The 14,193-nt window shown below is 35.2% G+C and overlaps 1 protein-coding gene across 1 annotated transcript in view; it reads left to right on the top strand.

Annotated features, from left to right (window-relative positions):
• The window catches only part of FHIP2A (FHF complex subunit HOOK interacting protein 2A), a 32,667-nt gene that overhangs the window by 1,548 nt on the left and 16,926 nt on the right, over positions 1 to 14,193 (top strand). Inside the window, exons 2-5 of the mRNA XM_037011385.2 lie at positions 4,591 to 4,669; positions 8,889 to 9,058; positions 10,894 to 10,998; positions 11,464 to 11,586. Coding sequence (XP_036867280.1) covers positions 4,591 to 4,669; positions 8,889 to 9,058; positions 10,894 to 10,998; positions 11,464 to 11,586 — 477 coding nt within the window. The remainder of the gene's footprint in view (positions 1 to 4,590; positions 4,670 to 8,888; positions 9,059 to 10,893; positions 10,999 to 11,463; positions 11,587 to 14,193) is intronic.

Here is a 14,193-nt window from a genome sequence, read left to right as displayed (position 1 = left end):
GCTTAATATTGAGATAATTGGGAATAAAAATTTATTACATTATTTATATCCTTTACCAGGTTGATATTTGCAGAAATAAGTACTTAGAAAAAGAAAGATGGAGTTCATGCTCTCCCCGTAAACACTAATTTTTGTCCTGAGGCCTATGTTTTCTGTCCTCATTATCTTCTTATAATTGTGTATGTTAGCATCTACCAAACTATCCATGTAAATTGTCAGACTCTGGCTCTGTAATATCCAGGTTCTGTACTTTGCTGAAGTTACTGGGAAAAAGTTAAGAGTGGATTATATTCACCTACTAACCAATAAACTGCATTTAGAAAACATGTTTTTATTTGCTTCAAGTTAATCTTTTGAGCTGTGGTCTCCCAGTTTGCCTTAATAAACTAAATCTGAAAAAATTTTAATATATTTACTTTTTTTTTTCCTTTTAACATTTTCTTGGGAATGAGCTTACACATAATAATAAGCCATCGTTTGTAGTACTTGAAGAATGTTTTATCCTAGCCCAGGATTGTTTTCCACTAACTCTGTTGTTCTGTTTGTTTATTTGCTTGACATTTTCTTCTGTAAACTGTTCTTAACCATTCCTCAGTTCGTTTCATTAACTTTTCTCTGTACTCCTTTTAATTGACATACCCAATTAGTATTTTCTGATACAGTATTGCAATGAACATAATTATTGGGATTATTCAGAAATGGGAGATTATCCTGTACGCAGATGCTGTAAGGTTTTCCCAACCATTTTGGTGTTACTACTTTCCAGGTTTCTTTGTTCAATTGGATCAGCCTTCCGATTTTTTTTTATAGGGTTGACCAGATAAACATACCCATTTAAATGAGGTTTACAAGTAGAGTTTTCCTTATTGTTTAATTAATGGTTTCTCCTCACTTCCTGTTAACTACCTACAAAGAAAAATACATAACTAAGGTATTTCCAAAGATTAGTGTTTGAAAGTGTTAGCTGATAGACTGTAATGTAACTCTGCTGCCATTTTCAGAAATGACAGTCTTCCCTCCATATAGAAATGATTGGCCAATAAGAGCTGTGAAATGAATCTGTTCGGTTACCCAGTTGCCACATGTCACAAGAGTGAAGTCAAGCCTTGAGTAGTTAGTTCTAAGGTTGGGCTGGATCATTTTAGCACAACTTCTCCAAAGGACAAATAAAACACTTTCCATTTCTTACAGTTCAGTATTTATTGAGGGCCTAGTCTATACTACGTAAGCTGCCAGAGGCTGTTTTCTTTTAAATTCCAGCCAGTTCCGCCCTTTGAGGGCAGATTTATTCCAAGAAGATAAAGGGTAGTGTCAGGGAAGAAAGTTTTATATATTTTAACTAATTAATTCAGTGGTAGTCCTCTCAGAATTTAAATGTTTTCAAATTTTAGTGAAGAGTTAATAATGATTGTTGAGACTGGCAGTTCTTTTAAAAACTACTCTGCCCTGGGAATTCAAACCTCAAATCAAACATATGCAGTGTTTTCTTAAGTGTGTTCTTTTCCAACAAGCGATCTCTAACTTCAGTCCTTCAGTCACTCAGCAAACGTTTTTGTGAGCCCACCATGCAAGCATGGCACAGTGTGAGGGAAACAAGTTGTATCTGTGCCCCTGCCCACAATGTTTATAGTCTGATTTGGGAGACAAAAACAAATACACAAGTTAGAGTAAAAGCACTTGAATGTGGTCTGGTCCCTAGAGCCATACAGAGCAGGGTTCCAGGCCTGCTTCCCTCCCTTACTTTCCCACTGGACAAGTTACTTAATCTTTGTATATTTCAGTATCCTCATTGTAAACTTGTAAACTGAAGTCGTTATTCCTTCCTCATAGCATTATGGAAAACTAAAATAAGAATGTACATGAAATGCTGAGGCTATAAATGCTTACTACATGTAACCATTACTATTTGTATGATTGTTCAGCCCGTGAGTTCTGTAGGAGGAAAGAAGCACTTAAGATTGGAGTAGTTGGAGAAGGCTCTCTAGAGGAAGTGAGGAAGAGAAAGAAAGTGTTGCTAGTTAGTAACCAGCAGTGTTTCCTTGGGTAAGGCAGTGAACTGGCTTTGGGTCTGCATAGGAGTTTGTTTAGGAAAAAATAGGACTTTATTGTGAGAATTAGGAGCATATCGTAAGTGTAAACTTTGCAGCACTGTGCCTAGTGCAGAATTACTCATTAGATGGCATGATTGCTGTGTCACTCAGTTACTCACTTGATACTTGTTACTGAGTGCTTACTGAATGTCATCATATGGTAAATTGGAAACTGGGGATTCAGTGATGAAAAAGACGACACACCATCCCAGTCTTTCTAGATCTTACAATCTAGTCGGGGAGATGGGTAATTAAACAATTGGAAACATAGGGTAAGGGTGAAAGCGAGCCAACTGACTGTGGGAGGGTGCTGCAAGCGGGTATAAAGGACCACATCCTAGACTCAAGTCTGGCAAGGCTTCCCAGTGAAACCAGTGGACAAGTTAGGCACTCGTGTCAGTTTTTGGTTGAGAGAGTGATGCATGAATTTTCAAAAATCTGATGTCTGTATTGTGAAAAGTTAACTCAAATTAGAATCCCTCATCTGATTCACACATCTCTTCCTTTTTTTTTTAGCCTATTGCTTAAATGTTTTTTTAGGCAATGATAAAAACAGGCAATTTGCATGTTAGAATTAGTAATGAAAGAGCCAAGTTTACTAGGAAGTTTTACATAAATAAGGAAATTTATTCATGTTTGAACACTACCGTTACCTAACTAAGTTATTGGCAATTTAGAACTGTTTCACTGTCTACTTAAATAGGTTTCTTATTTAAGTCAGACTCTTGGGTGAGAGGTTTTGACAAGTAGGCAACAGCATCCTGCTTTGAATTTGAGTAGAACAGCAAGGTGCTGACACCAATCCTCTTAAGGCCTCTCTGGTTTAGTGACTCACCTTGGAAATAGAGTTAAGTCCCATGGGTGAAACAGTCCGGAACAAGGATGCTGTAATTTCTTATATACCCAGAGATTCCCTTGGGAAAATGTAACAGATACTTACACTTCAGAAATTATGTACATTTTTTGAAACACGAAATTTCAGCTGGGTCTGTCCTAATTGTTAATACATCTAACTTTATAAAGCTGGTATATAAAAAACAGGTTCAACAAATGAGATATTTTATGTATTTTGAAGAAAAATCTAAAAACAAGTAGCCAATTAAAAGAGATCATTTTTAACCTAAACATTTCAGAAAGATAGTTTTTCCAAGTTACACTTTCTCTAATACGTTTCTCAATCTCCCATAAGTCATTTCTTTCCCCATGTTCTTCTTGAAGTGTAGTAATCCCAAAGGTTTCATTCCTTTGGTAAAGACATTGAAGTCTTTAAAAATTTCATAGCATTCTATTTGAAAATGAGATGAATGTTTACATTCTCTTGAACCAGTACTCTTCAGAGTGGTGGGAATAGGAAATCATAGAAGAGTTAACAGTAAGCTGTTGACTGAAAAATTTTCAGGTCCGTTTTTTTCTTAAGTACATTTCATCTTTTGGATCGAAACACTTAGGGATATCTATGTTCAATGTTTATCACTTACTCAAGAGTTTGAAAAGTATTTTGACAGGGTTTCAAACTTCAAGGTCTTTGCTTGGAGACAGCAAGAAATCAAAATGGAACAAGTAGCACAGGAGGAACATGACCTCATATGTCATCAACGTAGATGAAGTATATGAAAATGGAAGATTACTCAGCCATAGTTTAGGTTCTCCGAATAGTAACCTATTTGTTCTTACATAAGCTGGGTCAGCTCTGTATTTCTCCAAAAAGTATTGATGGAACTAGGACTGGAGTAGTGTCCTCTCTTTTCAAGGAAAAGAAAATGTTGTAGAAGGTACATCCAAGTCTTTTTACCATCCATTTGACACAGATGAAATACTTGCAGGTTTGCTATGAGACGGCTGAGGGATATAATTTTGGTCTTAAAATTTCTGAGGTAAATTTCAAAGCTAAAATGTACAACGGTTTTGGCTTTGTGGAATTTAAATGGGTAGTGTCTTGTTCACATAGATATTTTGCTAAAAATATGCACTGTGTAATCCAAGCTTAAAAAAGAAAAGATTTACACCTGTATGTCACAGAAAGTAGGGACCGGTTTTAATCTGATTACGGAGTTGACTTTGGTATGTGTTTTCCTAGTGGTGATGTGTAACTGATTGCCTAGCGGCTTTTTACTGTTTTGCATTTCAAAGTCCTAGGTACAAAGATCCCTGATTATCTATAATTTCATTTTGCTGATACTTTAAATAGAATATTGTGTGTTTTCATTTAACTGTTACTTTTGAAGCCATGTGTTTCAGGAGAGGAAAAAAACCCAGTACAATAGTTTAATAGTAATGTTGATAAATGTGTTTTTCTTCTTTCTTAATAAATCAATTTTGCTTTCTTGGATGTGACTTAGTTTGTTTCTCTTTGTTAGCTGATGTATGAATTCAAATTAAAAGTCACCTCTTATTTTTATACTGTTTTTGCATTTTTAGACAAATACAGAGTTATACTTGTTGGAAACTTTTATGCCAGTTTCTTAATTGTCGTGGTCCTTTTGTGTGTGTGTTTGTGTAGCTTGCACCTTCTCTTCCTTTGCAAGAAGATTTTGTTTATCACTGGAAGGCAGTTACCCATTACTACATAGAGACTGCAGGTAAGAAACTATGCTTATATTAAACAGAAAATTTGTGAAATGCTAAAACATATTTCAAACTACTTTTCAGTTACTTTAAATTTATAAACAATTTATTTTACCTTTAACTTCTCTTTTAAATTCATAAAAAATATGTATTTTTTTATTTTTGAGCACCTATCTATGTGTAGGTATTGTCCTATCTATTGAGCTCCTGTTATGTGTAGGCATTGTTCTAGGGGGATAAAACACTAAATCAGATCAAATCCTTGTCCCAACAGAGCTTACATATTGACTGGGGGGAAGCAAACAATAGACAAATACATGTAGTGTATCAGATAATAAGTGTTAAGGAGAAAATGAAGCAGGTAGAGGTGGCTAAAGTGTCCTTGGGGGAGCAGGCCGGTTGGCTATTTTAGGTTAGAGAAAGTGTCATTTCCTAAGGTGACTTCGTAGCTGAAATCTGAAGGAGTGAGGAAGCAACCTGGGTGGAGAGGGTGGGGGGTGGGCCTCTGGGGAAAAGGTTCCCAGAAACCCTGAGGCTGGAGCACTGGACATGCTTGGCATATTCTAGGAACTACAAGGAAGCCAGTGTGGCTAAAACAAAGTGAAGGAGGAGGTGACATCAGACAGGTCGTGGTGGGTGAAGGTCACACAGGGCCTGGTAAGCCATTCCCAGGGCTTTGGCTTTTACTCTAAGGTGGGAAGACATTAGGTTGCTTTGAGCAGAGATGTAACATAATCTGTTGTAAGGGGATTCACGTTGGCTTCTGTGAAGAAATTAGATTGAAGGGATGTCAAGGTGAAGGTGGTAGAACAAACACTTGAAGGAGGTTGCAATGGTCTGAGATATGATGGTGGCTTAGACCAGGATGGAGGTGGTAAGTGATTCTGGGTGTATTTTGAAGGAAGCTTTGTTGATGGGCTGGATGTTGGGAATGAGAGAATAAGAGTCAAGGAAACTCCAAAGTTTTGGGCTTAGGCAATTGGAAAAATGGAAAGGCCACTTACTACATATGGGGAGAGCAGAAGGAACAGATTTGTAAGAGCACTTAAGTTTGAGGGCAAGTTAAATTTGAGACACCAAGTGTATATACAGCTGGATTTGTCAAGTAGACAGTTGGAAATAGGAATCTGGAATGTGGAGTCAGAGTCTAAACTAGAGATAGAAAATTGAGAGTTATTACATGTAAGTAGGATTTAAAGCCACTAGACTAGTGAGATTATCTGGGGAGTAAGGATACATGGAAGAGAGAAGGCATTCAGGAACTGAGCCCTTGCCATTAATGTTGAAAGGTTGGAAAGATGAGAACAATAGCAAAGGAAACTGCTGTTACCAGCGGGGTAGAAGACAGCAAACAGAAAAAGGTATCCCGGATGCTAGAAGAAGAGGAGAGAGGGATTAGTTGTGTCAGATGTTGGTGATGTAAAATTTATGAAGACCAAGGGTGAACCATTGCATTTACCTGCAAGCAGCTCATTGGTGGTCTTGATAAGGGTTGTTTTAATCGCAGGAAGAAAAAGAAGATCTGATTAGAGTAAGTTTAAGAGAACATGTATAGACAATGTGTATGCACTGCTCTCTTATGTTAATGTAAATGGGAGCTGAGAAGTGGAGCAATAGCCGGAGGGAGATACGGCGTCAAGAATGAGTTTTAAAATTTGTTTGAAAGATGGAAGATAGTGCAATTTGTACCTCAATGGGAATGATATAGTAGAAGGAGAAAGGTGGATATTAAGAGTCAGATGAGATCATTTCTGAGCATTATCCTTAAGTAGAGAAGGGGGTGGGATCTAACCTTACTGGGCATGTAGACTGTTCATAAAAGTAAGGTAGGAAGCAGAGTATATGGGTATAGATTCAGGAAGAGGGTAGATGTGGTATAGGGAGTCTTTGAAAGTCATCTTCAGGTTGCTTCTGTTTTTCTTAGAGAATATTAGGGAATGGGAATAAATTAGGTCAAAGGTTGGCAAACTTTTTTGTAAAGGGCCAGATGGTAAATATTTTAGGCTTTGTGGGCTATGCAGTTTCTGTTGTAACTACTAGGTTCTGCTACTGTGGTGTAAAAGCAGCCAGCAGCGATACGTAAAAGAATAGCATTCCATTGTTTCAATACAAATGTATTTATGAAAATAGAAGGCAGCACTGGATTGGTTTCCTACAGCCAATTTGGCAACCCCCTGAAATAGAGAAATACAAGAGCATTGCCACATAGCGCTGTGAGTGTCTTGAGGAATGTATAGGTAAACACTATTGCATATGCAGGTTGGACATGTGTCCTTTATATATATATAAATAAAACTTTAAATGCAAAATATAATTTCTAAATTTGGATATTTAGACAACAGATCTACAAAAAAGATTTTTGAGAGGAGCTGCCTTTTCAAAAGATACTTCTTAGCCCATGTGAATTTTTTACCCTGGCATGGCTTTAAGGAAATGCTTTGAAGGAAAGGCTTTAAGTTCTTACTTTAAATAATTTTTTGTAATCTACTAGCAGAAGTAAGTGCATACATTACAATAAAGAATGGGACAAAGAAGTCTGTGTCAGGCACGTTGGGAGAACAAAAAAGGTGAACAAGGAGGCAGTGTCTGACCTGGATTTTGAAGGTTAAGTAGGAGTTTATGAAGTAGCTAAGGAGGGCAAAGACATTTCAGGTAGAATGAATAGCATATGTAAAGGCATAGAGATCTAAATCTATCTTAGGAATGATGAGAGTGGATGGCAGAAACTAGATCTTGTCTTTTAGGGAGCTAGGATTTTAAGTCTGTCAAATCAGATTTACAGTTCATTTATTTCTCAATTTTAAAAGTCTTATCATTTTTCTCCATAAATAACTATAATCAAACCGTGATTGAACATTTTTTCTTGGAATGTCTATATAAAGTTTTCAATTATAGGGAAAAAATTCTAAAAAAGTAAGTTTGAAATGAACTTGCAAATTATCTTTTATAAGCACTAGACTACTCATTTTAGAAGAATATGAAATGAGATGACCTAAGTTACCATTTCTTGAATTCTTACTATATGCTAAAGCACTGGGTTTTATACACATTGTTTCACTGAAATCATACAACAGTATTTACTAGTGTTTATTAGCTCCATTTTATGCATGTTGGTAACTGAGGCTTAAGTTATTTATTCAAGTCATCCAACTAAAAGTGACAGAGCCCAGATTTGGATCCAAGTGTCTATCCAGGTTGCAGCTTTTAACAACCCTCCCATACTGTATCAGATTTGATACATATGTCCTGGGTGGACCTATAAGGGTGACCCTTTCTGTTGTTTTCTCTGTAAAACAGTATTATGGTTTGTACTGTGTGTGTGTACATACATGTGTATACAAAGGCATATATCATGAAATACATAGCATATCAAGATTGTGTTTTACAGACTAAAGAAGTACCAAGTAAGTGGCCATAGAGACATAACTAAGATCTTGGCATTTCCAAATACATTTTGTATTTAAACATGCACATTTTGTTAAGAGTAATTTAACTCTTGTACGACAAAGATAGGTTGATAAAACCATATTATTTTCAAGTCCAACTGCAGTATCAAAGAATTTTTATTTTAAAAAATCAATAATATTTAATAAAAATTCTCCTGAGAAGCAGCTTTGATTCTGTTAACCAAAGGAGAGGTCAGCAATTTTTAATAGAGAGTTTTTCTTTGAGCTCCTCATGTTTTCATTGATGGAGATGAATGAGGGGCATTAAGTGTCTGACTTCCCAATGTTAAGAAGTAACACAGCAGCAATCAAAAACAGAACATGTCCTCTCCACATATCCTACATTTTTCAGTTTAATGTTCAAGGCCAACCTGTTTCTGTATAAAGAGACTTAAAATTCAAATCTTCTGAACTGGCTAATTGAGAAAAACTTCTTTTAATTTCAAGTGCATACAAAATTCTGATGTTATCTGTATTTTTCCAGATCATGTGCCCATTTCCCATATAAATGGCTCTCATTTCTGAATTATGCATAAATACTAGCTTATAGAATGTATTTTGGAATATTGATTCAGTTTTGAATAAGAATATGGTGAAAAGCATCATCCAAATTCTAGCAAAGATAATTATACAGTGAGTACAAACCTCACTGAAGTGTGTACTTAAGATTTTTTCAGTTGGAGTAAGAATAGGGAAATACAAAGAGTATTTTAGGTGCAAATATGTTTCAAATATTTTAAACACAGTTTAAAAATATTTGAATGTTTGATGTTTTTTTATTGTTTAGATGATAAAGCCCCAGTGACAGATACAAATATTCCATCTCATCTGGAACAGATGTTAGATATATTGCTACAAGAAGAAAATGAACGAGAATTTGGAGAAACCGGGCCATGTATGGAATATTTACTTCATCACAAGATCTTAGAAACATTATATACCTTAGGAAAAGCTGATGTAAGTTCCTACATATCATGTTCTTGGGCATGTAATACATGCATTAATGTCTTAGAGATAAAGACTCTTCCAGGTACTAAATTTAATTATAGAGGCATGCATTAAGCATGACAGGATTCAAGTCAATATAGTTAAAAAAAAAGAAAACTGTGTAGCCTATATAGATATGACCTTCCAGAGATAGCAAAGCTCCCAGTGCTCTAGGCAACAACGGTGCTTAGGCTGCTTAAAATGACAGTGTAAACATTTATGAAAATAAACTCAAGTGTATGTACTCAGAATCAAAGGAAATGAAAAGGAGCCCAGTGAAAATTGGGTTGCAAAAATAGGAATTATTTTTCATTATCCTGAAAGAGAATGTTACTGATTATTCTGACATTTCTGATGAGTGGAGCCAATTCAAGTTCTTAGGCTGAATTAATCTTGAGAAATCTTTACCAAACTGATAATATGTAAATAATATTCTGTACTGCAGAACTTTCAAATTACTTCTAAAGTCAGGTTTCAACCATGTGGTGGTGTGGAGGAAGGGGAGCTCGGGCTTCAGGTCCCGAGGCCTGGCTTTGTCACTACTACACCGTGACCTTCAGCAGGTCTCTCTGGTTCCTCTTCCCCCCCACCTTACAGACAAGGAGGTGATCCTCAAGTGGCCTTCCCCAACTCTAAAATCTATGCTTCTGTTCTGTGACTTTCTATAATATACATGAAAATTAACCAAAAAAAAACCCAAACTAATTTGTTTAAACACCAAATTGAGTTATGAATAGTGTAGTATTAAAGGTAGTTTCCTTTAAGTAAATCTGTAAGACTCCATCTCATTTTCAAGTTAAATTCATGCAATTTATATTCTCTAGACAGCATATCTGCTCCCTAATACCCTGCAGTTCATTCCCTTCCTTCTTTTTCCTGTCCATTGAAGAGAGGGATTGTACAACACTAAATTGAAAAAATAATCATCTTTGAGCAAATGTTAATAATTGTACTACTATAAATTTATTTTGTTATAGGTGATTGCAGCTATTAATGTTTTAGTTGAATAATGCAAGGTGTTGGCAGTCTTTAAAAAATCTTATTTCCAGATAACATGTCTATGCTGATGCTTTGGAAATAAATTATTTTGTGACTATATTGTAAATGTGAAGCAGTACAAGTAGGTTAGTAGTAGAACACATTAACCTTGTTTAACCTTGTTAATTCATAGTCTTTATCTACCGCGTGGGTAATCGTCAGTTTTACTACTGTTTAGCAAATATTTAAGACAACTGTCATGCTATAAAGATTTATTAATTAAATATTCATTGCCTAGAATAATGTAAATAATTTTGCAACCAATTTAAAAGTTTTATGAGACTGAAAGCAGTTTATACCATAGAGATCCTTTTATTTACATATTGTATTAGAAGGCTTTTACATATATGTGATAGAAAGTTACTGATTACCTGTTATTAGTATGAGTAACAAGATTCTGCCTTTACTTTGGCCAAGGAATTAACTGTAAAAGTTTCACATTACCCTAGCATTGAGAATATGAACAGGTTGGCGTTGCCTGAACCAAACTCTAAGCTCAGCAGCACATTATCACCATGCTGGCTGTAATTTCTTCAGCCTAGGGTCCCATATGCTTTATTATAGTCCCAGGTGTAGTTTTATTTCTAGAATACCAGTCATTAATATTTCACTGAAAATTTTATTCTGACAGTCATTAATTGGCTAATTGCTTTGACTTTTGAGGGTGGGATACATTCACATACATTATCTCCTACTTTTTAAGTTTTTGAGTAAGTGTGTTTGTATTGTCTGTTCTGTTTTGCTTTCTTTTTTTTTCCCCTGCTCAGTGTCCTCCAGGGATGAAACAGCAGGTGTTAGTATTCTATACTAAGCTTCTGGGAAGAATCCGGCAGCCGCTGCTTCCACACATTAATGTATACAGGCCAGTGCAGGTATTTTGTTACCGTTACATAAAATTATTTGGTTTAATTTCTTTCAGTATGGAAATAATTGTATATGATTTCTTAAGAGTAAAAATAATAAAGGAAATTTTCCTAAAAATAACACGCAAATAAGCAGATATGGAGCTTTCTTTATGCATGACACTGTATTAAATGTACTTCATGTCTTTATATTTCTCTTTTAAAGTCTTATATGTTTTTCCTTTAACTTATCCCTGTGATATCTCAAGGAGAGTTTAGTTTATTAGATGCCTCATTATTTTTTTAGGGTAATATATTTGAAAAATTTACTATTAGTAAATTAATTTTGATATAGGTGATTGTAAATAGTGTTTTATCTGAATAATGCAAGGTATTTGCATTATTTGAAAAATGTAAATATCTTTAAGATATATGGATGGCTATTTACATACTTAAAAAAGTAACTAAAAACATTAAAACAATTTTTTTTGACAGAAATTAATTCGACTCTGCGGTGAAGTCCTTGCAACACCAACGGAAAATGAAGAAATTCAGTTTCTCTGTATCGTATGTGCCAAACTGAAACAAAATCCCTACTTGGTTAACTTTTTTCTGGAGGTATGGCATCCTTCTTGTCAATCTTTAAAGTATGCTTACATTAAAATTATTATGAAAATTGAATTCTGTGAATAATATTAGAGGGAATTATATTTTGTGAATATCCAGTAGTTTGTTTTCCTTCCCAGAATTATTTTTCGTTTACAATCACTATTTTATTTTCACTTGAAATCTGCTGAGAAAAACAATTTTCAAACTGTGTCGTTGAACCAGATATTTGGGGTGGTGCAGGGACTGGACAAATACAAAGTCAAGGCTTAGAAGGAGGATGGCTTAAAGGAAAACCAGGGAGAAAGAAGTCACAAGAATTTATAAGCCATCATATTTTCACCATACTTGCTGTAGTGTGAGTGTGGGTAATCTGGCCTGGGGTAGGGATGATGTGTGTGAATTTGAACAAGACGTGAATAATCCCAGGTCACCTCTCCAGCCTGGCAAAGCAGTTGGGATTGCCCGGCTATTTTGTACTCTTTTCTTAGCCATAGTCACCGAATCTAGTTTACTTAAATCCATTGATATTTTGGATTTTATTTCTGGTTTTAAATTAGAAAATAATTTTTGTGTACTTCCTGTTTTCATTCTTTTTTTTTTTCCAGCAGTGAAGTCATTTAGGAGTATATTAGTAAAAATAATTTTTTTTTTTTTTTTTTTAGTTTTTTTTAAAAAGTTTTTTGTTTTCCTTTTTTTTTTTTTTTTTGATTGTTTTTATTTTTTTGATTGAGGTATATGTTGCATACAGTTCAGTTCAGTCTTTTTGGTCTGCAGTTCTCTGAGTTTGACAAACATGCAGTTGTGTAATCGCTGCCACAGTGAAGCTGCACAGCAGTTCTGTCACCCTCCTGCACCCGCCGACCCTAGCAATCACAGAGCTGTTTTCTGCCCCAAGTTTTCTCTTTTTCAGAAAGTCATAAAATGTAATCAGCCTTTCAGGTCTGGCTTTCTTAGCATAATGCGCCTGAGATTCATCCATGAGTTTGGTCCTTATATTGTTAAGTAGTAGTCCATTCTACAGGTGTGCTAGGGTTAGTTATTTATCCATTCTTCATTCCAGGAAGTTCTGGGTTGTTTCCAGTCTGGAGCAATTAATGGGTAAAGCTATTAGAAACATTCACATGCAGGTTTTTGTATGACTTTAGGTTTTTATTTCACTTGGGTAAATACTTAAGAGTAGGTTTGCTGGATCATGTAGTAAGTGTATATTTATTTTCATAAGAAACTGCCAAACTGTTTTCTCAAGTGGGTTTATCATTGTGCATCCTGTCAAAATTGTAAGAGTTCCTATGGTTCCACATCCTTGTCAGAGTGGGTCTTGTTACAGTTTTGTTTTGTTCTGATTTAAAATCTTAGCCATTCTAATAGGTGGGTTCTTGTTCTATTGCACATTACTAAATAAGTACTTCAGGATTTTATTCTGCAGTTTTACTGGTGGTAGGTAAACAGCCAAGCTGCAGAATTGCATGAATTTAAATTTCTAGGCAGTAATTCAAAGGACTAGGGATGCCTGTTTTTCATAGTAAGCATCATATTTTGAAAGTTTGCTTCAAAATGGCTGGAAGAACCTTAGGATTTCAGATTTTAAAGATTTATTATTGAGGGTGATATCATAGCCATTTTAGTTTTTGATACAAATATACCAAATATCCTAATTTGGTTAAGTATGACTTTTTTTCTGAAAGTTCACTTTACTGAAGTTTTCTCAGATACCTTAGTTACTTTAAATGCGTGGATTATTTTCCATGCTTAAGCATTAAGGGATTTTTCTCAGACTCTCTGAAACTTCTTCAGAAGTACACAGCCATAGCCTAGAAGCAGAGAAAATTTGCAGGCATATGTATGTTTATGATGAGATGTTCTTTATTTACTTTATCTTCAGAAAAATATTTATATTTAGACATCAGTGCAAAGAACACCCTTCAGAATTAGTAACATATCTGCTATAATGCAACAGTTTTATAGCATGTACTTCTCCAAAGCCTGAGGTGGTAGGCTTCTCCATTTTCTGAACTCATAGGATTATTCATATGCTTTTAATGTCAGTACAGTCTCCCTGGCATTAGAGTTATTTGTATGCACTTTATTTTCTGCTGGTTGATAAGCTCCTTGAAGACAAAGACTCATTAATCTTTGGGTCCCCACAGCTTCTCTGGTACCTAGCATGGTGCATAATAACTGTTTAATTAATACTTATGGAATGAATGTTCAGAGAAATGCAGCTCTATTAATTGTAAGTATAGATAGTAACAAAAGTACTTTGCAATTCCCAAGCATGTATCCCCTGAAATGTAAGTTCTGTTCATTTATTAGCTAATTTATGCATCTATTATGGATTCAGTGCATATGGTAATGAGCTAGAAAGTCATTGCGCTAAAGTTTATAGTCTGGTGATGAGAATAAGACTAATCCTCAGATACAGTCATCTAAGGTAGAGCAAGGTGCCGTAAGAAAGGAAAGTAAATGTGCCTTTAGTATTTGTAGGATGAAGAAATTATATCTGTTTTAGGTCACCAGGAAAGATTCATGGAAGAGGTTATATTTGACATAAACCTTGACAGATATTTGGATAAGAATGAGTAAGATAAAAGAGTTTGTGGTGCATTCAGGAAAAAA

Source organism: Manis javanica, chromosome 7 (genome assembly GCF_040802235.1).
Source record: "Manis javanica isolate MJ-LG chromosome 7, MJ_LKY, whole genome shotgun sequence".
Lineage (NCBI taxonomy): Eukaryota > Metazoa > Chordata > Mammalia > Pholidota > Manidae > Manis > Manis javanica.
The sequence above is the reverse complement of the archived record's forward strand: the minus strand, read 5'-3'. Positions and strand labels throughout refer to the sequence as shown.